This window comes from Drosophila mojavensis, unplaced genomic scaffold (genome assembly GCF_018153725.1).
Source record: "Drosophila mojavensis isolate 15081-1352.22 unplaced genomic scaffold, ASM1815372v1 contig_36, whole genome shotgun sequence".
In the NCBI taxonomy this organism is placed as follows: domain Eukaryota; kingdom Metazoa; phylum Arthropoda; class Insecta; order Diptera; family Drosophilidae; genus Drosophila; species Drosophila mojavensis.
This window is the reverse complement of record NW_025318858.1, coordinates 1,532,780-1,560,355: the sequence shown is the minus strand read 5'-3', so window position 1 is coordinate 1,560,355 and position 27,576 is coordinate 1,532,780. Positions and strand designations below refer to the sequence as shown.

Below are 27,576 nucleotides of genomic sequence, written 5' to 3'. Positions count from 1 at the left end.
CACAGGTACAGGAATTTATGAATCTGTAGCTTTATTGAAAACTGATTTTCTTTTAGTTTACGTTGAATTCCAGTTAAATTGTATTTTCTTTTGGCATTTTTGTTTGTTTGTTGTTCAAGCATTATGTCTGTGATAAAAGGATTAATAACTAACTAAATAAATTAATAAATATATTATATATGTAAGTATATATCAAGTTTGCCATTGCCAGTGATATGAGAGTCAGTGATTGAGCACGTATTCTACAATTTAAACAACAATTTAATTTAAGCCTCTAAACTTTGGCAAAGAATCACAAAACCATGAATATTTCATACTCCAGTTAATGTTGCTTCAAATGGACTGTCTCCGATGTCGTTAGCCTCCGCCTGCACCAATACTTTTTTAACTGGCAGGCGACGAGCACCAAGCACGCAATGCCCGCACTTAAATAGCTATTGATTACGAATTGCTGTGGCAACATTTTGCATCTGCTGACAGCATAGTCATCAGGCGTAATGGTGGCCTGAAAGCAAGGGCAGTTCGGCATTGGTCTTGGAGAAGTTAGAAATGACTGTAAGGGCTTACCAGCATAAAACTGGGATTCACATTATTGCGCCAGCTAAAGGAAGACACCGTATACTCGTCAATGCCCAATCGGTTGATGTTGTGGCAGTAGTAGTGCGAATGCCCGGCAAAGGCGAGCCTCGGCTTTAGCAAATCGCCTATCGTGTCGGTCGCCTCTTTGGAGAGGACATGATACCGCTCTCTGAAGGCTTCAATGTGTGGCGCATCGTGCTCCCGACACACCTTGTCCGATATCCGATACGTGGGGAAGTGCTGCATTATTATCGGCTGGCTATATGGATGACGACGCGTGCGTGCACACTCAGCCACATGCGGATGCTGCATGCAGAACAGAGTATTCGATATAGTCTTCAGCGCTTGCTCTGCCTCATTGCAAAACATGCAGCCGTCGGCCTCCATGGCCATGGAATTGATCATAACAAAGTGTATTTGTTTAATGGTGTACAAATGCACCATAGAGTAGTTTAAATAGTGCTCGAAGCGCGACGTAAAGAAGGGATGCATCCTGTCGAGATCAAGATGGACATTAAAAGTCAAATGTGTCAATTTCCAGTCCATAAGATTTACCTGTGGTGGAAGCCCACGTCGTGGTTGCCCACCACGCTAATTAGCGGTATGCCAGCAGGGAGATTAAACATTTGTAGATAGCGGATTACGTAGCTATCAAAGTGCTTGTCGTTGACCATGTCGCCCTCGTCGAATAGGTCGCCCAGCACAAAGACTACGTCCGGTTGTAGCAGCCTCGAGGCTGCTTGGAAAGAGCGTTTCATATGCCACTCCCTATACAGCTTGTCCATCCAATGGCCACGATGGGGGCCAAGCAAATGGGGATCGGCTATGACCATCGTTCGCAGTGGATCATCCACATACTTCTTGCGGCGTATTTCGGGCCATTTGCAGTTTTGTAGCACGACAAAGTCGGCCACATATTCGCAGAAGATTATTGCGCACAGTACAATTACAAAACATGCGTAAATCCAACGCATATTCCTATAAAACACAATTTATTGCTACCCGGCGATGTAAACAAACGCAAAAATGAAATGCAAGTAAAACCGCAGGGATGGCGAAAATAACGTGATACATTAACCAGGGGTGCAAGCCATTCAAGCGGCAACTTTATGAAATAATGTTAAATTTTGAAAATTTTCCATAATTTGTATGTTTTATTTTAATTTTCTTTTTTTTATTATTTATTCAAAGCCTCTGATTTTTTACTCTGCATTTTAAATAATTTTAAAACATTTCAATACTTTACGCTTTTCAAAAATTCAACAAATTCCTCTAGGGATTATGTGAACTAGGGCTGTAGGCCATTTGGGTATTTTAAATCGATAAATCGATAATTGCGTTGGCTGGCGCATAACTGCAATTGAAACTGAAAATCCGATTTGACAATCACATATAATAATTAAATGCAACTTATATTGTGTGCAGTTGTCAGATGTTCCATTAAATTAAGCAAAATCGACCACAGATATTCACTATATTGGAATGTGTTCCCCTTTAGAAGAGATCGTAGAAATAGTTCAATCCTTGACCCAACTCCCAAATGGAGATGCCAACGCCCAGCTGCTGAGCCAATTGGATGCGTTCATTGATCGAATAAAGCGTCGGATAAAACACAATGTGACGACCCGTTTCGGTTCTAGAGAATTAGCCTCATTAGATTTAATTAGCAAGCGAAATAGATGACCACTCACCTGATTTCAAAAAAGTTCTCCATATCGCGCTCATCATGGGTCAAGTGCTTCTTCACGTGCCTGAGCAGGTCCAGGTACGGACCGTATGTAATGGGGCCTCCGCCATCGGGCGTATAATCATTGCCATACATGTTCAAGCCCAGCAATATTTTAGCTCGCTTCACCTCCATATCTTGGCAACCATCAGGCACGATGTGCTCCACAGCAGAGCGCACCCAATAGAGTGGAGCATTCGCGCCTGGACGCTGCACCGTGGAGTAATCATATGTCATCAGAGAGAAGGCATATATGTACTTGTACAGTTTGTCCATATGCTTCTCACCAAACAAATTTGGCATGTCCTTGCGTTGCGGTGGAATCACTAGAATCAGCCGAATTTTTTGCTTCTGCAGCTCCTTGGCTGTAAAATCAGAGATTTATGTATGAATATGGAAGATTATAGAATAGAGGGTAATTGTATGCACCCATTTGCAGCACCAAGGTGTAGAGTATCTTATCATCTATGCGCCCCGCCAGCTGCGACCACACCTCCAGGACCAATCCATCGAATCCATGTTGCTTACACACTCGGATCAGCATTTCATTTAACTCTGTTCGCTCCTTCGCATCGCTCAGCAACAGCTTTATGTCTCGATCCGTAAAGTGATCAAAGATGATGCGAGGGAAGACTAGAGAGAATATTCAAGAAAATGGTCAAATAAGTAGGTCTTCATGACAGCACGGATTATCATTAGTTTTACATTTTACAGTGCGCAGCTGCTGCTGTTGCTGCACTTTGCCCTTGCGCCGTACATCATTTATCCAGCCAGCATCGATGTCGTGGTCGCCAGCTATTGCATATTCATCTCCACGTTTCACGATTTGTAGCCAGACAGGTGAGATGATATCAAATTTCTTGGCAAAGATTTTGGCTATATCATAACCATGCGAGTTCCACTGCAGGAAAATGAATAATTAGTCAAGGTAGTTTCTAGCTGAAGGTCTCCAATACTTGCCGGCGTCACGTAACCCAGCACAGTGCCATTGAAGCGACGCAGCGCCGTGTCCTTGTAGTAGCCTTCATGATGAATTAGTATATCCTTTGCCAGGGGCTCCGGTGACACCAAGTTCAGGGTAAACACATCGTTGTCCTGCGGACCACGTAGGAATTTCGAGTCCCGTTTGTTCTTGTTTTTGCTGTCGGGCGTCAAGGTGCATAGCACGTATTGGCTACCTAAGAGAATGCACCAAATAATTTGTGCATTGATTGCTCGCATTTTCTTGTAGCAGGGCTGAGGAACGCCTGGATGCACACAGAAATCAATTAGAAATAATAGGATGGTCTAGCATGAGCGTACACTGCAGCCAATAGATGTATTTTGCTCTTATTTTACAATTTTATCAGCAGCGTTGTTAATCAATTTCATTTTATCACATTAGAAACAAACACGTACCCAGCAAAACCAAAACACCGGCACATACAAAGCTCTATTCGCTAGCGATAACCATTTGCTATCGATAACACAGGCAAAGATATCTTCACTGTAATTCATTTGAGTCGTTATCGTTGAATGCAATTTTAATATTTATATTAACAATGTGCTCGTCAGATATATATAAATATATGTATGCCTATGTAAATTTCAACTAAATTTCTTTCCTGCACATAGTAAGAACAGTTTCTCCAATTTAATGCAAAAGAAACAAGTGATTCGAATTTTAGCAAACCAGTTAACGTATAAAAAGGCGCGCATTTTAAACGTATGCATGCAGTTGTATACATATGTATATATTTATATATAATTATATTTAAAAGTTTACATTGTATAAATTAGAGGGGGGATTATCAACATAATGCTGTCTAGCTTAACATCCAAAATTAAATTAAACTTATTGCATAGACTAACAAAAGAAACTACGTACAATCAATTAGCCAAAAACTAATTATCACTTTAAAAAATGAAAAAAATTGATTTAAAAAATAATTAAAATTATTAACATAGCTCTAGGTGTATGTGTATATGTGTGTGTATGGGTGTGGGTGTGGGTGTGTATACAACTATCATAATTGTTAATCATAATCATTTAGCATATTTTGTATAATGTATAAGTATTTGTATATATTCAGACAAATACACGCATTAGATCGCTGCCCGCCGAATTGCTGCCCGGCGTGGAACTGTTGCTCTTCCACGGATTGTTGCTGCTGCCACCATTGCCGCCCACAGGCGCTGCTGTTGCCGTTGCAGTCAGTTGAATGTTGCTGCTGTCGGACAAGGTGCGCAACAGTTGCTTCCTCAGCAACTGTTGCTGCGGACTGCCAATGGCATTGTTGTTGCTGTGGCTGCTGTTGTTGCTGTGGCCGTGCAGCTGCAGCGGTAAATGCATGGGTCGCTGGCGCTTAAACGGGCGATTGTTGCTGACGCCTCCGCCGCCAATAGGCAAGTGTCGATGCTGTCGCGTGGCGAGCAACTTGCGCCGTTTCTCATAGAAACTGTGCATGCGCTTGTTCTCCTCCTGCTGCTGCTGCTGCAGCTGTTGTTCGCTAGCTTCGCTATAGTCTGTCTTATCTTTCTCCTTTTCCTTCTCCGGCTTCAGTTTGCCCGCCAGCAACTCTTGCAGGCGCTTCACTGTCATGTTGCCAGCGCTGTTGCCGAGGCTGCTGCCGTTGCTCAGTTTACTGAGCAACGCCCGCTTGTTGCATCGCAGTCGCTCCTGTGCTATGACGCTGCATCTCTGGGCATAGATTGTCTTGCCCTGACCGGCAGCGACGCGTGGCAGCAACAGCTGCTGCGAGCCATTGCTGCTGCCGTTGCAATTGACAGTTGGCGGCGGAGGCGGGGCACGCGCCAAGGTGCCCACGACGCCGCTGCTGCCATTGAGCGAGAGCAAACTGTTGTTGGCCTTGCGAGTAGTTAGGAGATTCTTGCGCAACGTGGCGCCCATGCCATTGGGCAGCTTCACCAGGCCGAAGGTATTCATGGCCAGGGGGCGGGGTGGCCCCGAGTATAGTGTCATATTAAAGTACGTTGAATCCTCGTGGTATTTGGCGTTGGCCAATTGGCGATGTGGCTGGGCGTGCAACACGCCCTCAAAGTGGTTGAACCCGTTGCTGTTGCCACCCGTTGGTTGTAGTGGTTGTTGTTGTTGTTGTGGCTGGTTGTTCTCCAGCTTGACAGTCTTTGTGTGGTTGTTGGCATCCCCGCTAACAGTCTCCAATTTACTAAAATCAAATTCGCCCAGCTCATCGTACATCATCTGATTGCCGCCGCTGCCGCCGACATTGACGCCCTCCTGCAGCACGTTCACATTCACGTTCACGTCGACATTGTCGTAGCCCGCCTGGGTGAGAAACTCGGCTATGACCTGCTGCTGGCTCTGCTGATCCAGGACAGACACCTGGTTATTGTCGGTAATCTCATAGATAATACTGGGCAGCATCAGTTGCTCGTCGCCGGCCACCTGCGCCGTCTCCTCCACATCGTCCGTCAGCGAGGGCACATTGTAGACACTAAATTGCGCTGTTGCCTCTGCCTGCAGTTCCTCCTGCTTCAGCTGCTGCTGTTGCTGCTGCTGCTGGTCTGCCTGCTCAAGCATTTGCTGCTGCTGATAGATCAGCTGCTGCAGCTGCATTGCATCCATGGCAGACAGTTGTGTCTGCTGGGGCTCCTCAGTGTACACCTGTTGCCCATGCTGCTGCTGCTGCTGTTGGTAGAGTGCTGCTGCATATTCCGCTGCATCGGCTTGAATTGTGCCGTCGTCGAAGCGCAAACGTTTCGTATTCGGCTCCAGCTGATCCGCTGACAACTGCTGCTGTTGTTGCTGCTGCTGTTGGGATGTGTCTAGAGCGCTCTCGTCGAAGGGCAGGTCCGACTCGACAGTGTTTAGGATTTCATTGATGAACTTGCTGTCGAGCATGTCCAGAGTCAGCGAAATGGAATTATCATCGGATGCGTTCTGCATAAGGGGCAGTGCCTCCTCGGTGGCGGCTGAGAGGTCGACTTGATGGCGCTGCTGCAGCTGCTCCACATTCACCTGGCCAGTGATGGAGGAGACTGCCTGATCCAGTTCGCTTAGCTGTTGCTGCTCGTAGATTGGCGCTAGTTGCTTCTCCTTGGCAGGTTTGCTGCGATGATGGGATGTGGCTTCGCCTGATCCGGTCGTTTTCAGCTGCAAAGATTTGGGGCAAGTGCATTAAATGTTACATGTTACTCGTATACCTATGTGCCATACCTTCTTCTTGCTGGGCTGATGCTGCTGCTGCTGTTCGTCCAGCATGTTGTTGGCGGGTGAGTAGTTGATGCCGTGCTCGTTGCCGTTGCCATTGCCAGCAACTGTTGCCGGCGTCGGCGGCAGCGAGCACGAAGAATTCGATGACGAGGAGAAGACAGTTATAGCGGGCTGTGCGCCGGCTGCTGTTGGCAGCTCCTCCTTGACGGCAGCAACAGCTGCTGCTGCAACGGGTGCCGGTGCTGTGGCAGCGGTGGCTATGGCACTGCTCTTCTTAGAGCCACCCACCTTGGTGTGGTGCACATCCGAGTGGTGGCGATTCTTGGATGACTTGGAACGGGAGCGACCAGTGCTGCTGCTGTTGCTGCTGCTGCTGCCGGTCTTTGAGGAACTGCTACTCTTGCTGCTGCTGCTTTTATGACGCGACGACGACGAAGACGAGGCCGAACTGATATTGGTGTTATTACTATTATTGATAGCTGCCAGGGAGCTGCTGGAGCCGTTCGAGCAGCTGGACATGGTCGCCGACAGCGTGTCCGTGGGTGAGCCCAACAGCTCGCCATCTTGGCTGCTGTCGGCGACGGCAGCAACAGTTGCCGCCGTCGCACCGGCGGCGCTACTGCTCAGCTTGTTGGGTGCCGCATCCCAGATGCTGGGATGCTGCAGTGCGATGTGATTGTTGAAACCGGCCTTGGTATAGCTGCCATTGCAGGCGTTGCACACGACAATGTCACGTGCCGCCAGCTTCGGCACCATGTCATAGTAGGCCATGTCGGAGGCATTCAGACGCTGCACCTGCACCACATGCGGAGCAGCAGAGCCGCCGGCAGACGAGGCCTTGTTGTTGCCGCGCAGGTGTGTCTTCTCCGCTGCGCGTAGCTGCTTGATCACCTTATCCAAGTCGAAGACCTGCTGCCACTTCTGGCCCTGCATGCTGCTCAGCGAAGGCGACAGCATGTTGCCCAGCTGAGCGGCAGCTGCAGCAGCGCCACCAATTGAATCCGACTTAGAGGAGGAGTTGGTCATGCCGGCTGCTGCAGCTCCAGTGGCTCCAGTTGTTGTTGTTGCTATCGTTGTTGGTTGGGACTTGGCGTGTTTGCCGTTGCCTTGCTCCGTGTAGATTAAAGCTGCAGCCACATCACTCATGGGCATGTTTGATTGCTCTCCTTGCTGTGCCTGGCAGTGAGTGAATGATGCGAATGCAATGGTGGAAGCTGCTAACGGCCAATGTTGATGAGGAGGTTAACAGAGTTAGCTAGGCGACGCGAGTGGCATTGTCTGAAAAAAGAAATGGGATAAATAAACAAAACTTTATTCGTGTTATCAATAACAATAGTTGCGCAGTGCATGCAAAACTGTGTTGCCGTTGAATGTTGCGACACATGCTGCTCGAGACGAACAGCTGAGCGCTACTGTCACTGCAAACGCGAAGCCAGCAGGTTGGCAGCCCTGGTTCCACAAACACATATGCAAATTATGCCATCTTGCTCGCACACACGCACACACACACTCACCCGTCCACAAAAAAAAAAAAAACAAAGCCCGTTTAAAAAACAATGCACACAATAAATTCGACACTTTTCCCACAGCGTTCGTTCATTTAGTTGAAAAGCTCTGATTTTCACTTACATGTGCGTTATTGTTAACACAATTCCATTGTGTTCACTCGGCTTGCTGTTTAGCCAATTTTCATTCGCCTTGCCGTCGCCAGAGTTGTCAGACTGTTTTGCTCGTCAAAATGAAAAGAAATCTGCATTTGCGTAGTGATTCGATTGTTGTATATGTGGTTTTGACAGCAACTTTCAAAAGTTGAAATAATGAATACTCCCAATGTTTTACTTCAAATGGTTTCCAAATGGAGCAGAATTGGTCACTCACAAGTTCAGCTGCAGTGCAGCCATAGTTTAGCAAACCGATAACTAATAATCGATAGATGGCGCGCCATTTGAACTGGTGTGAATAGATAAAAACTTCATTTATTCAAGCATTTTTTATTTACTGTAACCACTTAAGTTAATCAATTAATTTACACACAATGGAGTGAATTGTACAGCAGACTCTATGGGCAAATGAATAAGTATGAACTAATCTCCAGCTTTTGCACGTGAGTATATAGTAAATAACTACTATTCTGTCTAGTTCTGCTTAAGCAGCTTTCGCTGCAGCAGTTGAAATTCCGGCGCCCAAACAATATTGTTAACAAATTCACCCAGGAAGTAGCAGATTACACTCAAAGCCACCAGGCCAGCAAACATCACAGCACGCAGCGGTATGGGCAAGATTTCAAGCAGGGGGTAAACCCACTGACCACTAAAGTAGCGCACAATGTTCACCCAAATGACATAGAGAATCATAAAGGCTACGTTGCCAGTTACGCCGGCCAGACGACTGGGATATCGCCGGAAGCAGGTGAACATATCCATGATGGCCAGAAGTGCAACGTTCGTGTGAACTACATGATTCAGCCAGCTGCAATGATCCAGTTCAAGAATAGCAATAATTAAATAAACAATAAGCTTATGGTCACACTTACTTGGGGAATATTTCGTCCAAGACGGCGGGAAAAATGAGCTCACGATCATATAAATAAATAACCCAAAACGAGATGCACACATTATGCGCAATGGGAAATGCAAACGTGGCGAATATATAATCACGTAGCTGCCGTAAAAGAGACTTTGGCGCCACGGTCACCACATTACTGCCGAACAAATCATTTAACAACGCTACGGTGTGGTAAATGGCCTGCACGATAACATCTAGAAATGTGAGATACTTAAATTTGCCACCCCAGCGGGTTTTCAGCTCTTCCTCTTCATGCAATCCCTCCGGCCAATCCAATTTGAAGAGATAATAGTAAATCCCATAGCAGAATTGTGCAGCGGCCAGCAGGTGAACCAGAAAGCGCAGGTAGCTAAATGCACCACTCGTGTAGGCGTCGTTGCACGTCTCCAGCCGCTCGGTATTCGCTTGAGCGGCTTCTCTTATAGCGTTCTGTTCGCGTATTTTCTTCTTACTTTTGGCCATAGTTTAAATAAATTAATTAACTATACACGAACGCGGCGTTTGCTGACGGTGCAGCTGATTGAGCTGCCAGGGCTGAAGCAGCGATATTGTGCTAACATTGTTTACAATAAACATAACATATGCTCATATGAAGCTGATTCGTAACTATTAAGTAGTTGGATCTGTATTTCTATTGATAGAATAGAAAATTATAGTTCATAGTATATAACTTTATATGACAGGATGAATGCAATATATCACTTGTTGAATTACCCATTGGCAATTGCCACTGACCAGAGAACAGAAGACCGAGCCGACCAAATACGAAGTTGTCCGCGCATTTTTTCGGTGTTGAAAAAGTTTGCTCTACATGTCTAGTCTATGTGTTCTCTGGTCAGTGCAATTGCATAACATACGATGTCGTATCATTCAGACATGTTTTACGAACTCCACTGTTAATACAAAAAACAGCTGTTGCCCGTTGTTTTGACACAACAAAAGCTGTAAATTGCGCAAAATTATTTGGGAATGTGGAGAAGAGTATTATTTAATGCACAAAATGTGCAGCAAGTACGTATAAATAGCCTGTTAATTGTCGTAAATATTAAATTAATCTGATAATTGCAGCTTAAAAGTGTAAACCTTCGCCAATTGGCCGCAAAGGCAACTGCACCTAAATTGTTGCAACTGGAGCAAGTGCATATTGACGAAGCTGTTAAATTGGAGCCGGCATTGGCAATTTATACACCCGAAATATGGCGACGGGCACACGAAACTTTTCAGAACCACGGACTGGAAACTATGAGCTTTCTGCGAATTGTTACTGGGAATCCAAATGTGCTGAAGCGCACGCCAGATCGAATTATTAATACTCTAGAGATTTGGCGCGCCTGTCAGTTTGGCGAGAACTTGTTGCACCTCCTATTGACCAAATATCCGGAGCTGCTGGACGTCACTGATGCACATCAGCTGCTCACACTGAGCGCCTATTTGAAGAGTCGCCTGTCTACCAATAAAAACGTGTGGAAGGTGCTGATGAATAGTCCGGACTTGATGGCACAGCCGGAGAACTTGATAGAGGAGAAGTTGACTTATATGTTCGAAGTAATGCGCATTGAGGTTCCGGAGATTGTAAAGTCCTCTGCTTTATCCTTGTCCTTCGAGGAGTTGCGCTGTCGTCACACTTTTCTGGTCCGCTTGGGTTTGTTTAAGCCACGCCCACTCAAGGCAGATCCCAATGAGCCGACGACAAATCATAGACTATATCAGATAACGGATACGTCCGAGAAAACCTTTGTAACCAAAATATGTCATGTCACACTGCCCGAGTACGAAGCATTCAAGGAACTGTTGGCGCGAGAATTGGAGCGCAAGTCGAGAAAAACTCAAGTTGAGGAAGAATTTAGTGATGAAGAAGTTTAGATTAACTTGTTATTAAGATTTATGTTATGCACCAATTAAATTGATTGACAAAGTTCTTTCTATTGATTTAATTTTTTTTTTTTTTTTTTACTTTAAGAAGCTGTTAAATGTTGCTTGTTTATTTATGTTAAGTTGCTGCTTGCATGTAAATGGCAGTTTTTGCCTGTTTATTTACGTTACTCTAACAGCGTATTCTGCTCGAGCAGCACGTTGACACGTGAATGGCAAATACTTGCTATCTTTGGCGAGTGGGTGGCATTAGGGGAATTTCATTTAAAATTTAATTAAAAGTCAATATTTTGACGCACTCAAAAGGCAGCTAGTATTACATTGTTACTAATATACTCAACATACACACATGGCCAGTGTGCAGCAGCTGTCACATCGCATCTAGCCCAGCTGTGAGGCAACTTAAACACACCCACAAAAAAAAAAAAAAAAAACAGAGAGAAATAAAAATAATTCCATGACAGCATGTCGGGTAATCCCTTTGATAGCACCGAGGAGGAGCCCAGCGCCAGCAGCGATGAGATACTGGAGGGTTTTCTGTGTCCCATTTGTCGTGCCGATTTGAAGTCAATTGACTTCCTGACCGAACACTTTGCACGCCAGCACGCCGAGGAGCAGGATGCCCTCAAATCCGTGTTCAAGGATATCTTCACCAAAGCCAAGCAGAAGATTCTTAACAACTTTGATGATGAGCGCATTCGTGTGCCGTCAGCTGCCTCGCCGGCTGCCAGTGCCAGCAATGCAGCTAGCTCCAATGGAGCATCAGCCAAGCCAAGCAGCGGGAGAGCGCAGCTAAATCTCTACCAAAATATGTCGAAGCAGACTGCGGGCGCCGAGCGCTCCTACTTCGATTACTTTCAAACGGTACGCAATCCACGCCTGGAGCGCTATGCGAGCGAGACGAATAAGCTGATTATTCGGCTGCATCGCCTACTCAAGGACCTGCCCACGGATGCAGTGCAGCGCAAGCAGCACGAGCAGCAGACAGTGCCTTGGCTGGATGGCAGCTCTGTCAAGCTCTGCCCAAGCTGCGCGAAGAGCTTTCACATCGCAAGACGGCAGCATCATTGCCGGCTCTGCGGCGGCATCATGTGCAACGATTGCTCCCGCTTCCTGCAGCTGGAGAATGCATGTGAGCGGATGTATACCCATATCCTGTTACATTTAGCTTCTATATATATATATTTCTTTATCCGTTGCAGTGCACCTGGCCAGCTTGTCTAGCACACGTGGCGAGCCTCTGCAGCAGCTGCAGCATCCGGACTATCGCGCCATACGCCTCTGCCAGCATTGCCTGTGGCTCCTGGACACACGTCAGGACATGCACGAGAGTCGCACCTGTCGCCCGCTGCTCGCCCAGGTCTATGAGGAGATAAGGCAGCTTCAGAAGCAGGTGACGCCCGATCTGGAGATGTATTTGAAGATCGTAAACAGCCTGCACGAAGGCGAATCCATCTTTACGCTGGCTGATGCGGGCGCACTGCGTGGAAAGATCGGACAGGTGGCGGAGAAAATCGATTTGCGCAGCAAGCGCATCTTGACCATACACTCGGAGCCGGGCAGTCGCGAGGAGGCACTCAAGAAGGCCATAAGATTAAGCTGTGTGCAAGCCATCAAGGAGCGCATGCTCTCGCTGCCTCCTTTGCCGGATGAGGGATACATAAGGCAGATTCAGGAGCGCAAGCGAATCGAAACGGAGCAACGGATTCTGACAGAGCAGCGCATGGCCATGGAGGCGCACGAGCGCAAAGGACTGACGATCCAGGCGGGAGTTACTCCGGAAAGTCGCAGCTTTGCCCAGGGCGTAAGCTTATAGTGATTAACAACTATTTCAATAATTAATTCGAATATCTTTTCAGTCCGATCTGCAATCGCTGAACAATTGGTCGGCGCCACAAGCCTCGACGACAGTCACAATGGTCGATGATCCGCTCATCGAGCAAATCAATATAATCAAAGGTTACATTAAGCAGGCGCGCGAGGATCTAAACTTCGATGTGGTCGAAACGTTAGAGCTAAATCTGCGCGAGCTGCAGCGCGAAGTCTACGAGAGACAGCGGCAGTCGAGCAACAGCGCCCGAACAGCCCAGTCGGACAGCTAAGCATGCCTCCAGTATATGCCTCGATACGTACATGAGCATGCCTACAGTATATATATGTATGTATATGCCTCTATGCCCGAATCGCCCAGCCGGACAGCTGAGCGTCTACATGCCTACATTATTCGCTTAAGTGTACATGAGTGTATAACTGTGTTTTATATATCCATTCCCGCTTTTGACAACAAAATAAATGTGCAAATTGATTTCTGCGAGTGTATTTTGTATTAACTAAAGCTGGCGTGCGATAATTGGGCTTCCGCCTGGTCTAATCATATCCATATGCTTAATAGGCGAAAATCATTTTGACAGTTGGCAAACACATGCACGTATATATGTATGTGTAAGTACACAAATACATACATACATACATACATTATTAAAGAGATGCGTACTGCATTTTTGACGTGCGTATGTATTTTGTGCTAATGACGAAATATTGTGCGTATTACATGTGAGAGAAATGCATTTCCAACTGGATTGTTATACACGAAACACATAATCCATATGCTTAGGACTTTAGACCCAGAGACGCAATCAGAGATTTCACTTTGGTGATGTAGGCAGTTCGGGCGTCGGCTTGGCTGGTGCCTTTCAACTTGTTCCAGGCCTCCCATTTGGACTTGCCCTTGAAGTCGAGGAAACCAGGTTTTTCTGCGCAACGTACATAGTAATTATTAATAATTCAACTGCATTGTAATTGTAGAAAAGTCAATTTTTACCTGTATTGCAATCGCCCACATTGGCCTGCTTGTAAAGGCCGTACAATTCGAGTAAATCGCTATCAGCCGGTGTGCTGCTCAAGTTCTTGACATCCTCGGCAGCTTGGTTGAATTCCTGGTAAATTTGTGGATATCAATTTACTGTATTTAACGTTAATTTTACACTTTTATACCTGTAGTTCCGACATGATTATCTAAATAATTAACTATACTAATGTCCATCTCTAGACGACCGCGATAGTTGACACGAGAGAGAACCACTGTTAATTAACAGACCCAGGGCCGGCAGTTGTTAAGGAAATCAACATATTGTGAACATATTTGTTATTATTTTATATATGATTACTGGTAATAATATAATTATATGAATAAGATTTAAAAATGCTGTATATTATAAAGTGCCCTATTAAAACTGCTAACTTTATTTGACTTCCCGCCAAACGTGCAGCACTGCTCGTTAACATTTACAAACAATTCAGTTAACAGCTGCAACTCAGCTTACAGCTGTTATTACGCGTCGAACTTGCAGAGCGAACGGACGTGTTTGTGCGTGGGCGCCTCGAACGAAAAAAAATCGAAATCAAAACGCAACTAAAAGAATTTAATAATAGTCCAAACACAACAAACATCGAGTATGCGTGCGTGAGTGTGTGTCAAAGTGCAGTGTGACGCCGCTTTATAGCAATAAATAATTGCGAGCGCAAAATCAAAAAAAAAAGTGCCAAAAACAAAAAAGAAAAGTAAACGCACAGCGATTTGTTATTGCTAGAAATTTGTTGTGCGTTCACCCGTTGTGTGCAAGTGTGTGTGTGCCTGTGTTCTGTTGTTGCTGTATCGGCGCGCGAGGCGCTGCTTATGCAAATGTGGTATGATTATGAATTTACCTAGCAACTAGTATCCGATCTATAGATTTATAGGCCTATATATCGTACTACATATACCTATGTCGATTTATATGCACACACACACACATATGGGCCATTGGGCCGTACTAATTGGCCAGCAACACGTAACTGTTATTTTAGAATTTTTATTAAGCTGGCTGTTTTCGAATTTGTGTTTAGCGTGTGTGTGTGTGTGTGTGCGTGTGTGCAAGTGTGTGTGAGTGTTTGCATCGATTCCTTTGCTGCGCTGCCGGTGTCGACTATTCTAGCATGCGATAAATTTATAGCCCAGCTGCAGCGTTGCCCTTGGCATGTTGTTGCTGCTGTTTTATGTGCGTTTTCGTTAGCTAAACAAATTTTAGCCACCAGCTATAACAATTGAAGTGCGAAGAGCAAACAAACAAGCTGCAACAACAACAGACATCGACAACAGAGCCGACATTTGATTTTCTATTCAAATGCGGCATTCCATGTCATTTCCCATTCCCCACTCAGTGCCTTCTTCCTTCCTGCTTTCCGCTTGGGTCTCGCTTTTGTTTTTGTTTATTCTCTTTTTTTTCGGTAGATCTAATCAAATGTTAGTGTAAAGCGAGTCATTCATTATATTTAGCTTAAACAAATGTTTTCTCTCTCTATCTATCTATCTCTCTCAGTCTCAGAGTTTGATATGTGTAGATTGGAAAAGAATTTGGCTTTTTTCATAGCTTTTTTTCTTTGCTATAAACATTTGTTTGAAATGCATTTGGGCTTAATGGATTCTTTAATTTTAGAATATGGAGTGAACTTTTCTTTCAATTGAATTGAATTGAATTTAAAATATTTTCAAGAGAAAATATTGAGCAAGGGAAAGAGGATGACGGAAGAGTAAAGCAAGAAATATAAGAACATGTACAATTGGAAGAAAATGAAATTGGATAAGAAACAGAAGAGTAACAAAAAGATGATCAAGATAAATATTAAGAAAAAATCATTAAGAATTTCTCTCTTTCTCCCTCTTTGTTTCTTTCCCCCGTCACACAGAGTGTGTCTATCTCTCTCTCTCTCCTCTCTCTCTCTCTCTCTCTCTCTCTCTCTGCCACACATTTCTCACTTTCCTTTTCAGTTGCTTTGTTTATGCAGCTGTTGCTCTATTTATAATTTCATTAACACAATTTTATAGCAGCGGACAATTCACTTCACTTATAACAATTTATTATGGCACTCGGATAATCGCAATTTGTCTTGACGGACTTTCGCTTTCCTTTTATTTTTTCCTAGATATTTGCAATGACACTTAATGAGCCCTTAGAACGAACATTATTTATCTTTATTGATAAGCTGAGGTTTGTTGACACAATAATTCACATTCACAGTCACATTTGAGTTTTTATGGTTCATGTTGACCCAGTCGCTGTTGCTTCTTCTGTTCAGTAAAGTGGTGGGGAATATGAGCAGAGGGAGAGTATTGCACGGGGTAGGCCAACTCTTATCAGCTCGCACTTGAGATCCACTTGACAGCAGTTTGTCCCCCTTTTGGAGCCGCAGTTGACAATGAGCTCATGATTAAGTGTTATAGAGGCGATACGGAATCAAGTTGTTCAATTGAACGGTTTATGGAACTATTGAACTACTTGAGTGAGAAGTTAATTTACACATTAGACTTTTAGCCTAGGAGTTGTACATCTGTTTTCGATGTTTAGAGTTAATCCAAGATTCAGAAACTGAATGTTCTATTTAAATGAATTACTGAACTGGTTCACTTATCAGTGATTGAGTGAGACTTTTGGAACTATCATAAACTAGGCTTTCTGGTTAGTTAAGGTATTCTTCATTAGCATAAGATTTTTTCATAGTCCAAAATGTTCTATTGAACTACTCAACAATATGGTACTACTATCTTGTCAGTCATCTCTAGAATATGGACGACAGTTCCTGTTATTGCCTGCGATTCTGCACTCATGTCGATTATATTTTAGAAATTACCATATCTTTTTAGTAGGTTTAGATGACCTTTGAAAAAAAAATATCATTTGTACCATACGAAATGAAGTGTGTTTTTTAATTTTCGTTTCTGTTTGCTCTCTGATGATTAAGTTTTTATTTTTATTTTCTACTTTATTTTTTCATTGCCTTTTTCGCACTTGTATTATAATTTTAAACTAATGAGTGAGTGAGTCATTTCCTTGACCTCTGAGTGCTCTATTTCAATATTTACTTTGCAACTTGTGATACCATGTAATGAGTAGAGTATACGATTTGATTTAAGTATACATTCTTGATTATAAAAATGATAATAATAATCAATTACATATTTGCTAATTTAAGAGATTGAAATGCCAATCTTCTCTGTCTTTACACATTTGCTCTATTAATCTCTATTCCATTGTGAACTCAACTTCACCTCTGGTTTCTGCCAACTTCACCTCTGCTACTTTCTCCTGTTCACCTTTCGTAGCAGAAGAAAGTGTGCCCTGGGTAACTTCTAATGGATTTTGTCGATGCTAAGTAGGCCAGGCGAGAGATGAATATCCATGTCCCTTGAGCATACATCATTGTAAAAATCAAACTACGACTAGTAACTGTTACTAAGCTAAGCAAAAATAATTTTGTAAAAAAATGTCTGTGAATGAAGAAGCCGAAACCACAAAGCCGCCAACTGCAACAGTTGAGGACAAAGTGGAAACTGTGGCTGAGACAGCCATCGACAACGCCACCACTACTACACCCACCGTTGTCACCAACACCACCAACACTACCAATACCATCGACACCACCACTACCAACACTACTACTACCAACACCATCGACACCACCACTCCCAACACCATCGCCAACACCACCGTCAACACCACCACTGCCAATGCGAATCCACCATCCGAGCTGGATATTGTGATCAATAATGTCGTCTGCTCGTTCAGCGTGCGCTGTCACCTGAAGCTGCGGGAGATTGCGCTGCACGGCTCCAACGTGGAGTATCGTCGGGAAAACGGGATGGTGACGATGCGTTTGCGTCGGCTTGGCTGGTGCCTTTCAACTTGTTCCAGGCCTCCCATTTGGACTTGCCCTTGAAGTCGAGGAAACCAGGTTTTTCTGCGCAACGTACATAGTAATTATTAATAATTCAACTGCATTGTAATTGTAGAAAAGTCAATTTTTACCTGTATTGCAATCGCCCACATTGGCCTGCTTGTAAAGGCCGTACAATTCGAGTAAATCGCTATCAGCCGGTGTGCTGCTCAAGTTCTTGACATCCTCGGCAGCTTGGTTGAATTCCTGGTAAATTTGTGGATATCAATTTACTGTATTTAACGTTAATTTTACACTTTTATACCTGTAGTTCCGACATGATTATCTAAATAATTAACTATACTAATGTCCATCTCTAGACGACCGCGATAGTTGACACGAGAGAGAACCACTGTTAATTAACAGACCCAGGGCCGGCAGTTGTTAAGGAAATCAACATATTGTGAACATATTTGTTATTATTTTATATATGATTACTGGTAATAATATAATTATATGAATAAGATTTAAAAATGCTGTATATTATAAAGTGCCCTATTAAAACTGCTAACTTTATTTGACTTCCCGCCAAACGTGCAGCACTGCTCGTTAACATTTACAAACAATTCAGTTAACAGCTGCAACTCAGCTTACAGCTGTTATTACGCGTCGAACTTGCAGAGCGAACGGACGTGTTTGTGCGTGGGCGCCTCGAACGAAAAAAAAATCGAAATCAAAACGCAACTAAAAGAATTTAATAATAGTCCAAACACAACAAACATCGAGTATGCGTGCGTGAGTGTGTGTCAAAGTGCAGTGTGACGCCGCTTTATAGCAATAAATAATTGCGAGCGCAAAATCAAAAAAGAAAGTGCCAAAAACAAAAAAAGAAAAGTAAACGCACAGCGATTTGTTATTGCTAGAAATTTGTTGTGCGTTCACCCGTTGTGTGCAAGTGTGTGTGTGCCTGTGTTCTGTTGTTGCTGTATCGGCGCGCGAGGCGCTGCTTATGCAAATGTGGTATGATTATGAATTTACCTAGCAACTAGTATCCGATCTATAGATTTATAGGCCTATATATCGTACTACATATACCTATGTCGATTTATATGCACACACACACACATATGGGCCATTGGGCCGTACTAATTGGCCAGCAACACGTAACTGTTATTTTAGAATTTTTATTAAGCTGGCTGTTTTCGAATTTGTGTTTAGCGTGTGTGTGTGTGTGTGTGTGCGTGTGTGCAAGTGTGTGTGAGTGTTTGCATCGATTCCTTTGCTGCGCTGCCGGTGTCGACTATTCTAGCATGCGATAAATTTATAGCCCAGCTGCAGCGTTGCCCTTGGCATGTTGTTGCTGCTGTTTTATGTGCGTTTTCGTTAGCTAAACAAATTTTAGCCACCAGCTATAACAATTGAAGTGCGAAGAGCAAACAAACAAGCTGCAACAACAACAGACATCGACAACAGAGCCGACATTTGATTTTCTATTCAAATGCGGCATTCCATGTCATTTCCCATTCCCCACTCAGTGCCTTCTTCCTTCCTGCTTTCCGCTTGGGTCTCGCTTTTTGTTTTTGTTTATTCTCTTTTTTTTCGGTAGATCTAATCAAATGTTAGTGTAAAGCGAGTCATTCATTATATTTAGCTTAAACAAATGTTTTCTCTCTCTATCTATCTATCTCTCTCAGTCTCAGAGTTTGATATGTGTAGATTGGAAAAGAATTTGGCTTTTTTCATAGCTTTTTTTCTTTGCTATAAACATTTGTTTGAAATGCATTTGGGCTTAATGGATTCTTTAATTTTAGAATATGGAGTGAACTTTTCTTTCAATTGAATTGAATTGAATTTAAAATATTTTCAAGAGAAAATATTGAGCAAGGGAAAGAGGATGACGGAAGAGTAAAGCAAGAAATATAAGAACATGTACAATTGGAAGAAAATGAAATTGGATAAGAAACAGAAGAGTAACAAAAAGATGATCAAGATAAATATTAAGAAAAAATCATTAAGAATTTCTCTCTTTCTCCCTCTTTGTTTCTTTCCCCGTCACACAGAGTGTGTCTATCTCTCTCTCTCTCTCTCTCTCTCTCTCTCTCTCTCTCTCTGCCACACATTTCTCACTTTCCTTTTCAGTTGCTTTGTTTATGCAGCTGTTGCTCTATTTATAATTTCATTAACACAATTTTATAGCAGCGGACAATTCACTTCACTTATAACAATTTATTATGGCACTCGGATAATCGCAATTTGTCTTGACGGACTTTCGCTTTCCTTTTATTTTTTCCTAGATATTTGCAATGACACTTAATGAGCCCTTAGAACGAACATTATTTATCTTTATTGATAAGCTGAGGTTTGTTGACACAATAATTCACATTCACAGTCACATTTGAGTTTTTATGGTTCATGTTGACCCAGTCGCTGTTGCTTCTTCTGTTCAGTAAAGTGGTGGGGAATATGAGCAGAGGGAGAGTATTGCACGGGGGTAGGCCAACTCTTATCAGCTCGCACTTGAGATCCACTTGACAGCAGTTTGTCCCCCTTTTGGAGCCGCAGTTGACAATGAGCTCATGATTAAGTGTTATAGAGGCGATACGGAATCAAGTTGTTCAATTGAACGGTTTATGGAACTATTGAACTACTTGAGTGAGAAGTTAATTTACACATTAGACTTTTAGCCTAGGAGTTGTACATCTGTTTTCGATGTTTAGAGTTAATCCAAGATTCAGAAACTGAATGTTCTATTTAAATGAATTACTGAACTGGTTCACTTATCAGTGATTGAGTGAGACTTTTGGAACTATCATAAACTAGGCTTTCTGGTTAGTTAAGGTATTCTTCATTAGCATAAGATTTTTTCATAGTCCAAAATGTTCTATTGAACTACTCAACAATATGGTACTACTATCTTGTCAGTCATCTCTAGAATATGGACGACAGTTCCTGTTATTGCCTGCGATTCTGCACTCATGTCGATTATATTTTAGAAATTACCATATCTTTTTAGTAGGTTTAGATGACCTTTGAAAAAAAATATCATTTGTACCATACGAAATGAAGTGTGTTTTTTAATTTTCGTTTCTGTTTGCTCTCTGATGATTAAGTTTTTATTTTTATTTTCTACTTTATTTTTTCATTGCCTTTTTCGCACTTGTATTATAATTTTAAACTAATGAGTGAGTGAGTCATTTCCTTGACCTCTGAGTGCTCTATTTCAATATTTACTTTGCAACTTGTGATACCATGTAATGAGTAGAGTATACGATTTGATTTAAGTATACATTCTTGATTATAAAAATGATAATAATAATCAATTACATATTTGCTAATTTAAGAGATTGAAATGCCAATCTTCTCTGTCTTTACACATTTGCTCTATTAATCTCTATTCCATTGTGAACTCAACTTCACCTCTGGTTTCTGCCAACTTCACCTCTGCTACTTTCTCCTGTTCACCTTTCGTAGCAGAAGAAAGTGTGCCCTGGGTAACTTCTAATGGATTTTGTCGATGCTAAGTAGGCCAGGCGAGAGATGAATATCCATGTCCCTTGAGCATACATCATTGTAAAAATCAAACTACGACTAGTAACTGTTACTAAGCTAAGCAAAAATAATTTTGTAAAAAAATGTCTGTGAATGAAGAAGCCGAAACCACAAAGCCGCCAACTGCAACAGTTGAGGACAAAGTGGAAACTGTGGCTGAGACAGCCATCGACAACGCCACCACTACTACACCCACCGTTGTCACCAACACCACCAACACTACCAATACCATCGACACCACCACTACCAACACTACTACTACCAACACCATCGACACCACCACTCCCAACACCATCGCCAACACCACCGTCAACACCACCACTGCCAATGCGAATCCACCATCCGAGCTGGATATTGTGATCAATAATGTCGTCTGCTCGTTCAGCGTGCGCTGTCACCTGAAGCTGCGGGAGATTGCGCTGCACGGCTCCAACGTGGAGTATCGTCGGGAAAACGGGATGGTGACGATGCGTTTGCGTCGTCCCTATACGACGGCTTCGATCTGGTCGTCCGGCCGCATCACCTGCACGGGCGCCATCTCTGAGTCGCAGGCCAAGGTAGCGGCGCGCCGTTATGCTCGCAGCTTGAGCAAGCTGGGATTCCCGGTGCGCTTCCAGCAGTTCCGCATCGTCAACGTGCTCGGCACCTGCAGCATGCCCTGGCCGATACGCATAGTCAACTTCTCGGAGCGGCACCGTGAGAGCGCCTGCTATGAGCCGGAGCTGCATCCCGGCGTCACCTTCAAAATGCAGGATCCGAAGGCCACCCTCAAGATATTCTCGACGGGCAGCATCACGGTGACGGCGGCCAGCGTGAACGCCGTGGAGTCGGCCATACAGCGTCTGTATCCGCTGGTCCATGAATTCCGCACTCGACCCTTGAACGAGATCCTAGACGATGGCAAGATGAAGCCGAAGTTACCCAATCTCGTCAAGCGTCCCATGGCAATGCCCTCGAACGCCATATCCAAGCTCATGCCTATGCCCGTGGACATGTCCATGTCCATGCCCATGGTTCTGCCTACGGCCCTGCCCATGTCCATGCCCATGGCTCTGCCCACGACCCTGCCCACGGCCATGCCCATGCGCGTTCCCATGCTGAACGTGAAGCCCGGACTGAGACGTGAGCAGCCGACGCCGCCGCCAAAGAGTACGCCCAGCGAGAACATCTGTGGTAACGCGCGTCGTCGCGCCACCGAGTACTGGGCCAGCAAGTTGCAGAAGAAGCGTCCGCGCTTCAACGAAGCCGGCTCCATTGCCATCCTCAATGCCAACAGCTTGGCCCGTCAAAACAAACTGCCCCGAAAGACACCCAACAAGCCGGACGGGAAGTCCACAGCACAGGGCGGAGAATCGAGTCAAGTGGACAGCAGCTCGACTGATGAGCCCGATGATGAAGAGAAGAATTCTTAGATTCCTGAAGACTAAATAAAACCTTCCCACTCAACTGAAGAGCTGTTTTAAGTACTGTAATAAACTTGTAACTAATAATTGATTTAATTAATTTCAATTTGATATTATCCCTAAGATGGATGAGATTAAACATACCTAACTAGAAATGATAAAAGATTTTAATATACTTAAAGTTGAGATGGGTCTAATGTCACTTCTTATCGTATCCATTATGCATTGGAAATGGGAATGGTTTCCTTTGAAAACGTATGTAATAGATGGAAACGTGGCGGAATCCCTATGCCTTGCCTTATGTGTACTCATGAAAATCGTAAGGAAAGACAGCTGTTTTCCCTATCTATTACATTGATAGACCTTATTCCAGCTCACTCCAGTTTTTCGCTTCCCTCTGTATTATCTTGCTGCCATCGTATCATGAAAATCGTAAAGAGAGGTGGCTCGTCTATACTTCTATTATAAGCTCTTCTAAGTATTAGATGTGAACTCAATGGAATCTCAAGAAACCAAAATACATATCTTCCTTTCTTCAATTATTTCTTCTTAACTCGCATAATAAGGCAGTTCTATATAGATGAACCACATGTATACTGTATGTGAGCTAGTAAAGTTAGCAAAGAAAGTGCCTCGTCTTCTTTTGCACTGCATGAGAATTGCAAAGAGAGGCTCTACTACGAGCTAAATGTGATCTTCGATCCATGTGAAATGCAAGGAGGCGAGATTAGATATTCCCCAGGATAAATCTCTTAATTGAAATTATAAAAATGGCAATGAAAGTAAAGTAGGATTGACTGCCCCCTATCCCTATATATAAATATTTGTCTATCAAGTTCATTCACGTTTCAATTGGCCCATTTGTTGCCATTTCCATTTTCACGAACATTTCGAGGGATCAAAAGCTTGCAATTTTGATAGCCATTAATTGGCTGTTTAAACAACGATTTGTTTTAATTAGCGGGTATTTGCCTTGGCTGGAAATGCTTTGCATTCGATTCGATTTGAATTTATTCGCCCGCAGCTTTTCACGGCCAGTCAATCAATATTGACACGGAGTGTGATTTATGGCCATCGTTGGGCATTTATATATATATATATATATGATATGATAGACCCATTCATATCTATGTCTATATGTATAGAAATATCTATCATAATGCCAGCTGAGCTCCGCTGGGCCTTATCATTTAGCTGACTTTTCACATTTTGTTTCATTTATCAGTTTTTCGTTTTCGTTTTCGCGTTTTCAAACAACAACAAAAACAGTTGCTCAAATTAGTTTTGGTTCCAGCTCAGCTGCCGCCTTTTTTGGCCCAAAACTGTTTTCACTGTCAGCGTTAAAAGTCATTTACCACGCCCCCGTCCTCACCTCCGCCCCAACTATCGAGCACCTCTGAACCCGCCTCTGTCTATCGAAAAGTTGGCAAGCCGAAAAATTTGCAGCTCTTATTGGCCAGCCCCGAAACCCATACTCAACCTCATCCTCCTACTCATTGATTCTCAAAAAATGCGCCCTCAACATTACGGGGCTTTTCATATATCTAGTATACACATATATATAGTGTTTTTTGGGTAGTTTAGGCATGGGTGGGCAACCACATTTATAAAACTGCAACAGCTGCAGTTATTTTTGCAGCTTGTTTGTTGTCACTGATGTGGCTGCACTTGGCTAGATGGGTATTACGCTTTTCTTACAGATAAAGTCATCAAAATATACGTTGATATGGGAATCACTTGGAAATGAAGCTTAATTTTGCCTGTTCTTAATCATATTAAAATGAATGTGAATCATTGCACTGTATAAATCAGTGAGAATTACTGAGAGAGGCAGTGCAATTTAATGCTATTATTTGCATGTGGTCTAATGAGAATCACAAAGAGAGGCAGAGCATTGGGTAGTCAACATCATTTTAAAACTTATAAACCAATAAAAATATTTTTTTTTATTTGTAGAATATAGATGACGGTATATATAGTATATTAATAATATTGTCAATAATTTAATACTTGAGTTTTCAGTTCCTAATTTCTAAAGAACAATTTCCGACTTTCTAAGGCCCCCGTTAGAGCATTGCAACTTCGACTTCTTCGCACATGGCTGTGGCTATCCTCTGTATCGCTCTTTCTCTATTCTCTATGCCCAGCACCCCCTCGACGATGTTTGTGCATCAGTGCCACAATTTCAATTGAATGCAACATATTTGATTTTTCGATTTCTACATAGACAAACGGCTGTTGCCAAGCGAATGTGAAATATTTGAAAAGAAATTCGCATTTCTGTTGCTTGTGTTAAATGTTTTCAATTTCGGATTGAACTTGGCCAAGTTCAGCTAGTTTTACGGCGAGCTTAAGGTTAGCTACGTATAAATGTTTTTCATTGTGTCCTTATTTAATAGAATAAAAACTAAATGGAAAATAATTGTCTAATTTCTCTTTTAGTAGAAATTTAATACTCGACGTAAATGCTTGTTTTCCTTATCTATGTGGTTTACTTGCCTCAATCGCGCTAATTACAAATTGCTTTCGACTAGTTCCGCTTTGTCTTGGCCTTGAACTAGTTCCGTTAAGGTTGACACAATGTCATCAAAAAAGCACGACTCGCCTTATAAGTTAGATTTGTTCTACTTAAATGATATTACGATATTTAGAATTTTAGTTTTTGTATAATATTTTAAATTATTGTTTAATTTTTAAAATAAGTAAACATAATAGTTATATTTTCTTCTATAGTAAATATAATATATAATATGTATATAATACTATTTGCAAAAACTTATCAGCTTATGAATAACCTTTATGAAGGTCTTACTTCCTATTGGAACTTGTGAAATTTATATTTGTCGTATATAAATATTTACATATATTTATGTATATAAGATCCATAGATATATTATTTTATTTCAGATACATACAAAATAATAATTTAAGTTTCAATATGCATTAAAAAGATCACATTTCCTTTAATGCCTTATCAATATAATTATCTAGTTTTGTTAGCCTTAAACTAGTTTAAGAAAGGCTAAGAAAGCGAAGATTCTGGAAAGTATCTATATATTTTATTCATTCGGTCTTATCTAGCTTATAGACAGCTACATCTGGGGGCGCAACAGCCGCAGTTTGTCAAGGTGTTTTCCGTGTTGGCTCGCTACCTGGCCAAAATGCATCCCAACAACAAGCAAGCGCAGCAGCAGCTGCTGCTATTGGCCCTCTTTTGTTACCTGTTTCAGTGCCATGCAGAAGTGCGGCTAGAGAACTATTTGATGAAATAAAATTCTACACATGCGGCTCGGGGTTAAGAACTCGACGAAATACCTCAACAATTTTCAGCGTTTGTTTCATGTTTGCGTCATCAGTGGCGGAAATGCTCATGTGTATACATATACTATATACTACATATACATATATGTATACTCTATGGATGTAAGCTATGTCCAAAATATTCAAGTCGGGCTTTCTAAAGGTTTATTGTTTGTTCTGTTTATGGTTTTTAGTTAGTTTTGCCGGCCTGCAAAACTTGTTTTCTAAAAAAGCACGACTCGCCTTATAAGTTAGATTTGTTCTACTTAAATGATATTACGATATTTAGAATTTTAGTTTTTGTATAATATTTTAAATTATTGTTTAATTTTTAAAATAAGTAAACATAATAGTTATATTTTCTTCTATAGTAAATATAATATATAATATGTATATAATACTATTTGCAAAAACTTATCAGCTTATGAATAACCTTTATGAAGGTCTTACTTCCTATTGGAACTTGTGAAATTTATATTTGTCGTATATAAATATTTACATATATTTATGTATATAAGATCCATAGATATATTATTTTATTTCAGATACATACAAAATAATAATTTAAGTTTCAATATGCATTAAAAAAGATCACATTTCCTTTAATGCCTTATCAATATAATTATCTAGTTTTGTTAGCCTTAAACTAGTTTAAGAAAGGCTAAGAAAGCGAAGATTCTGGAAAGTATCTATATATTTTATTCATTCGGTCTTATCTAGCTTATAGACAGCTACATCTGGGGGCGCAACAGCCGCAGTTTGTCAAGGTGTTTTCCGTGTTGGCTCGCTACCTGGCCAAAATGCATCCCAACAACAAGCAAGCGCAGCAGCAGCTGCTGCTATTGGCCCTCTTTTGTTACCTGTTTCAGTGCCATGCAGAAGTGCGGCTAGAGAACTATTTGATGAAATAAAATTCTACACATGCGGCTCGGGGTTAAGAACTCGACGAAATACCTCAACAATTTTCAGCGTTTGTTTCATGTTTGCGTCATCAGTGGCGGAAATGCTCATGTGTATACATATACTATATACTACATATACATATATGTATACTCTATGGATGTAAGCTATGTCCAAAATATTCAAGTCGGGCTTTCTAAAGGTTTATTGTTTGTTCTGTTTATGGTTTTTAGTTAGTTTTGCCGGCCTGCAAAACTTGTTTTCTAAAATGTTTTATTACACACTCAACTTTGAGCTGTATACACGTAATATGTATACACAAACACATATGTATAGATGTGTGTGAATATAGTTGAATAATTTTGTATTCTGCTAGATTCTTTTTTAATTAGCAGATAAATTTATTGTCTGTATTTCTCGTATATTTATTTTTTTCTGCTGGATATATTTAATATGTGCTCGACGTCTTATCGTCTAGTTGGATATTGTGCTCTATGTCTGTATATATATAATATATATATATACACGAGGTTTGCTCAGTAAGTAACACGAAATTTATGGGTTTTGCTCAAATTATTTATTTAAAAAATCATTTTCTGTGATCTTGTTTTGCTACTGCTACGATGCCGTCATTTTCTCCCCAGTATGTCGTAGCGTCGTTCTCTAATGGGGCTTTCAATTCAATACTATTTCAACAGATTTCGCATATGCATATGAATTCTATCTATATGCCAAAAGCTAATGTATTCTATGCTGTTAGCATTTAAATGAGCTAACATTAGCATATTATGTTAAATTACATATTTACATGAGGTTGA

The 27,576-nt window shown here is 42.1% G+C and overlaps 10 protein-coding genes across 24 annotated transcripts in view; 4 read left to right on the top strand and 6 right to left on the bottom strand.

Moving 5' to 3' along the window:
- Positions 1-243: 243 nt before the first annotated feature.
- LOC6575718 (metallophosphoesterase 1 homolog) lies at positions 244-1,764 on the bottom strand. Its single transcript, XM_002001687.4, has 3 exons — positions 1,135-1,764; positions 568-1,072; positions 244-505 (listed from the first exon to the last, which is right to left on the bottom strand). The coding sequence occupies exons 1-3, from the start codon at positions 1,551-1,553 to the stop codon at positions 323-325; spliced, it is 1,107 nt and encodes a 368-aa protein (XP_002001723.1). The 5' UTR covers positions 1,554-1,764; the 3' UTR covers positions 244-322.
- A 206-nt stretch (positions 1,765-1,970) lies between these two features.
- LOC6575717 (chitinase domain-containing protein 1) lies at positions 1,971-3,782 on the bottom strand. 2 transcript variants are annotated; one of them, XM_002001686.4, is made up of 6 exons: positions 3,704-3,782; positions 3,266-3,552; positions 3,011-3,206; positions 2,735-2,938; positions 2,271-2,670; positions 1,971-2,215 (listed from the first exon to the last, which is right to left on the bottom strand). In XM_002001686.4, exons 2-6 carry the CDS (start codon positions 3,524-3,526, stop codon positions 2,074-2,076), a joined length of 1,203 nt encoding a protein of 400 aa, XP_002001722.1. In that variant the 5' UTR covers positions 3,527-3,552; positions 3,704-3,782; the 3' UTR covers positions 1,971-2,073. The 2 variants fall into 2 exon arrangements, with proteins under 2 accessions (XP_002001722.1, XP_032585112.1); XM_032729221.2 differs by lacking the exon at positions 3,704-3,782 and having other exon boundaries at positions 3,266-3,697.
- A 235-nt stretch (positions 3,783-4,017) lies between these two features.
- LOC6575716 (serine-rich adhesin for platelets) lies at positions 4,018-8,308 on the bottom strand. The gene is made up of 3 exons (XM_032729219.2): positions 8,109-8,308; positions 6,483-7,757; positions 4,018-6,419 (listed from the first exon to the last, which is right to left on the bottom strand). Exons 2-3 carry the CDS (start codon positions 7,629-7,631, stop codon positions 4,374-4,376), a joined length of 3,195 nt encoding a protein of 1,064 aa, XP_032585110.2. The 5' UTR covers positions 7,632-7,757; positions 8,109-8,308; the 3' UTR covers positions 4,018-4,373.
- Positions 8,309-8,454: 146 nt separating this feature from the next.
- On the bottom strand, positions 8,455-9,793 carry LOC6575715 (androgen-induced gene 1 protein). Its single transcript, XM_002001684.4, has 2 exons — positions 9,013-9,793; positions 8,455-8,948 (listed from the first exon to the last, which is right to left on the bottom strand). Exons 1-2 carry the CDS (start codon positions 9,504-9,506, stop codon positions 8,615-8,617), a joined length of 828 nt encoding a protein of 275 aa, XP_002001720.1. The 5' UTR covers positions 9,507-9,793; the 3' UTR covers positions 8,455-8,614.
- Positions 9,794-9,919: 126 nt separating this feature from the next.
- On the top strand, positions 9,920-10,962 carry LOC6575714 (transcription termination factor 4, mitochondrial). Its single transcript, XM_002001683.4, has 2 exons — positions 9,920-10,055; positions 10,113-10,962. The coding sequence occupies exons 1-2, from the start codon at positions 10,014-10,016 to the stop codon at positions 10,905-10,907; spliced, it is 837 nt and encodes a 278-aa protein (XP_002001719.1). The 5' UTR covers positions 9,920-10,013; the 3' UTR covers positions 10,908-10,962.
- Positions 10,963-11,120: 158 nt separating this feature from the next.
- Positions 11,121-13,221, top strand: LOC6575713 (rabenosyn-5). Of its 2 annotated transcripts, XM_044008993.1 has the most exons (4): positions 11,121-11,308; positions 11,381-12,048; positions 12,119-12,720; positions 12,776-13,221. In XM_044008993.1, exons 2-4 carry the CDS (start codon positions 11,382-11,384, stop codon positions 13,016-13,018), a joined length of 1,512 nt encoding a protein of 503 aa, XP_043864928.1. In that variant the 5' UTR covers positions 11,121-11,308; position 11,381; the 3' UTR covers positions 13,019-13,221. The 2 variants fall into 2 exon arrangements, with proteins under 2 accessions (XP_043864928.1, XP_002001718.1); XM_002001682.4 differs by having other exon boundaries at positions 11,121-12,048.
- Positions 13,222-13,410: 189 nt separating this feature from the next.
- Positions 13,411-14,011, bottom strand: LOC6575712 (acyl-CoA-binding protein). Its single transcript, XM_002001681.4, has 3 exons — positions 13,911-14,011; positions 13,738-13,852; positions 13,411-13,669 (listed from the first exon to the last, which is right to left on the bottom strand). The coding sequence occupies exons 1-3, from the start codon at positions 13,923-13,925 to the stop codon at positions 13,527-13,529; spliced, it is 273 nt and encodes a 90-aa protein (XP_002001717.1). The 5' UTR covers positions 13,926-14,011; the 3' UTR covers positions 13,411-13,526.
- A 2,738-nt stretch (positions 14,012-16,749) lies between these two features.
- On the bottom strand, positions 16,750-18,034 carry LOC122757280 (acyl-CoA-binding protein-like). Its single transcript, XM_044008994.1, has 3 exons — positions 17,932-18,034; positions 17,759-17,873; positions 16,750-17,690 (listed from the first exon to the last, which is right to left on the bottom strand). Exons 1-3 carry the CDS (start codon positions 17,944-17,946, stop codon positions 17,515-17,517), a joined length of 306 nt encoding a protein of 101 aa, XP_043864929.1. The 5' UTR covers positions 17,947-18,034; the 3' UTR covers positions 16,750-17,514.
- A 227-nt stretch (positions 18,035-18,261) lies between these two features.
- LOC6575710 (piezo-type mechanosensitive ion channel component) overlaps positions 18,262-27,576 on the top strand; it is a 39,473-nt gene continuing 30,158 nt past the window's right edge. For 10 of the 13 annotated variants that reach the window (XM_044008989.1, XM_015164773.3, XM_044008987.1 and 7 more), the window contains exon 1: positions 18,262-18,626. The gene's annotated coding sequence lies outside the window, so the exon portion shown is untranslated. The remainder of the gene's footprint in view (positions 18,627-27,576) is intronic. The other 3 variants (XM_015164780.3, XM_015164777.3, XM_015164779.3) reach the window with 1 other exon arrangement.
- On the top strand, positions 20,657-22,713 carry LOC6575711 (TATA-box-binding protein). Its single transcript, XM_032729220.2, has one exon. The coding sequence runs from the start codon at positions 21,239-21,241 to the stop codon at positions 22,565-22,567; it is 1,329 nt and encodes a 442-aa protein (XP_032585111.1). The 5' UTR covers positions 20,657-21,238; the 3' UTR covers positions 22,568-22,713.

What these genes read in the sequence shown, in the direction of transcription:
- LOC6575713 (XM_044008993.1), top strand. Translation starts at nt 11,382, where the DNA reads ATGTCGGGTAATCCCTTTGATAGCACCGAGGAGGAGCCCAGCGCCAGC. An exon ending in CCTGCAGCTGGAGAATGCAT is followed by an intron (nt 12,049 to 12,118) that starts GTGAGCGGATGT and finishes TATCCGTTGCAG; the next exon opens with TGCACCTGGCCAGCTTGTCT. An exon ending in GTCGCAGCTTTGCCCAGGGC is followed by an intron (nt 12,721 to 12,775) that starts GTAAGCTTATAG and finishes ATATCTTTTCAG; the next exon opens with TCCGATCTGCAATCGCTGAA.
- LOC6575717 (XM_002001686.4), bottom strand. Translation starts at nt 3,526, where the DNA reads ATGCGAGCAATCAATGCACAAATTATTTGGTGCATTCTCTTAGGTAGC. An exon ending in TGCTGGGTTACGTGACGCCG is followed by an intron (nt 3,207 to 3,265) that starts GCAAGTATTGGA and finishes ATTTTCCTGCAG; the next exon opens with TGGAACTCGCATGGTTATGA. An exon ending in CACCTTGGTGCTGCAAATGG is followed by an intron (nt 2,671 to 2,734) that starts GTGCATACAATT and finishes CTGATTTTACAG; the next exon opens with CCAAGGAGCTGCAGAAGCAA.
- LOC122757280 (XM_044008994.1), bottom strand. An exon ending in TGTGGGCGATTGCAATACAG is followed by an intron (nt 17,691 to 17,758) that starts GTAAAAATTGAC and finishes TACGTTGCGCAG; the next exon opens with AAAAACCTGGTTTCCTCGAC.
- LOC6575715 (XM_002001684.4), bottom strand. Translation starts at nt 9,506, where the DNA reads ATGGCCAAAAGTAAGAAGAAAATACGCGAACAGAACGCTATAAGAGAA. An exon ending in TTGGACGAAATATTCCCCAA is followed by an intron (nt 8,949 to 9,012) that starts GTAAGTGTGACC and finishes GGATCATTGCAG; the next exon opens with CTGGCTGAATCATGTAGTTC.
- LOC6575712 (XM_002001681.4), bottom strand. An exon ending in TGTGGGCGATTGCAATACAG is followed by an intron (nt 13,670 to 13,737) that starts GTAAAAATTGAC and finishes TACGTTGCGCAG; the next exon opens with AAAAACCTGGTTTCCTCGAC.
- LOC6575718 (XM_002001687.4), bottom strand. Translation starts at nt 1,553, where the DNA reads ATGCGTTGGATTTACGCATGTTTTGTAATTGTACTGTGCGCAATAATC. An exon ending in GACGTGGGCTTCCACCACAG is followed by an intron (nt 1,073 to 1,134) that starts GTAAATCTTATG and finishes TGATCTCGACAG; the next exon opens with GATGCATCCCTTCTTTACGT. An exon ending in TGAATCCCAGTTTTATGCTG is followed by an intron (nt 506 to 567) that starts GTAAGCCCTTAC and finishes CCTTGCTTTCAG; the next exon opens with GCCACCATTACGCCTGATGA.
- LOC6575716 (XM_032729219.2), bottom strand. Translation starts at nt 7,631, where the DNA reads ATGCCCATGAGTGATGTGGCTGCAGCTTTAATCTACACGGAGCAAGGC. An exon ending in ATCAGCCCAGCAAGAAGAAG is followed by an intron (nt 6,420 to 6,482) that starts GTATGGCACATA and finishes AAATCTTTGCAG; the next exon opens with CTGAAAACGACCGGATCAGG.
- LOC6575711 (XM_032729220.2), top strand. Translation starts at nt 21,239, where the DNA reads ATGTCTGTGAATGAAGAAGCCGAAACCACAAAGCCGCCAACTGCAACA.
- LOC6575714 (XM_002001683.4), top strand. Translation starts at nt 10,014, where the DNA reads ATGTGGAGAAGAGTATTATTTAATGCACAAAATGTGCAGCAA. An exon ending in ATGCACAAAATGTGCAGCAA is followed by an intron (nt 10,056 to 10,112) that starts GTACGTATAAAT and finishes TGATAATTGCAG; the next exon opens with CTTAAAAGTGTAAACCTTCG.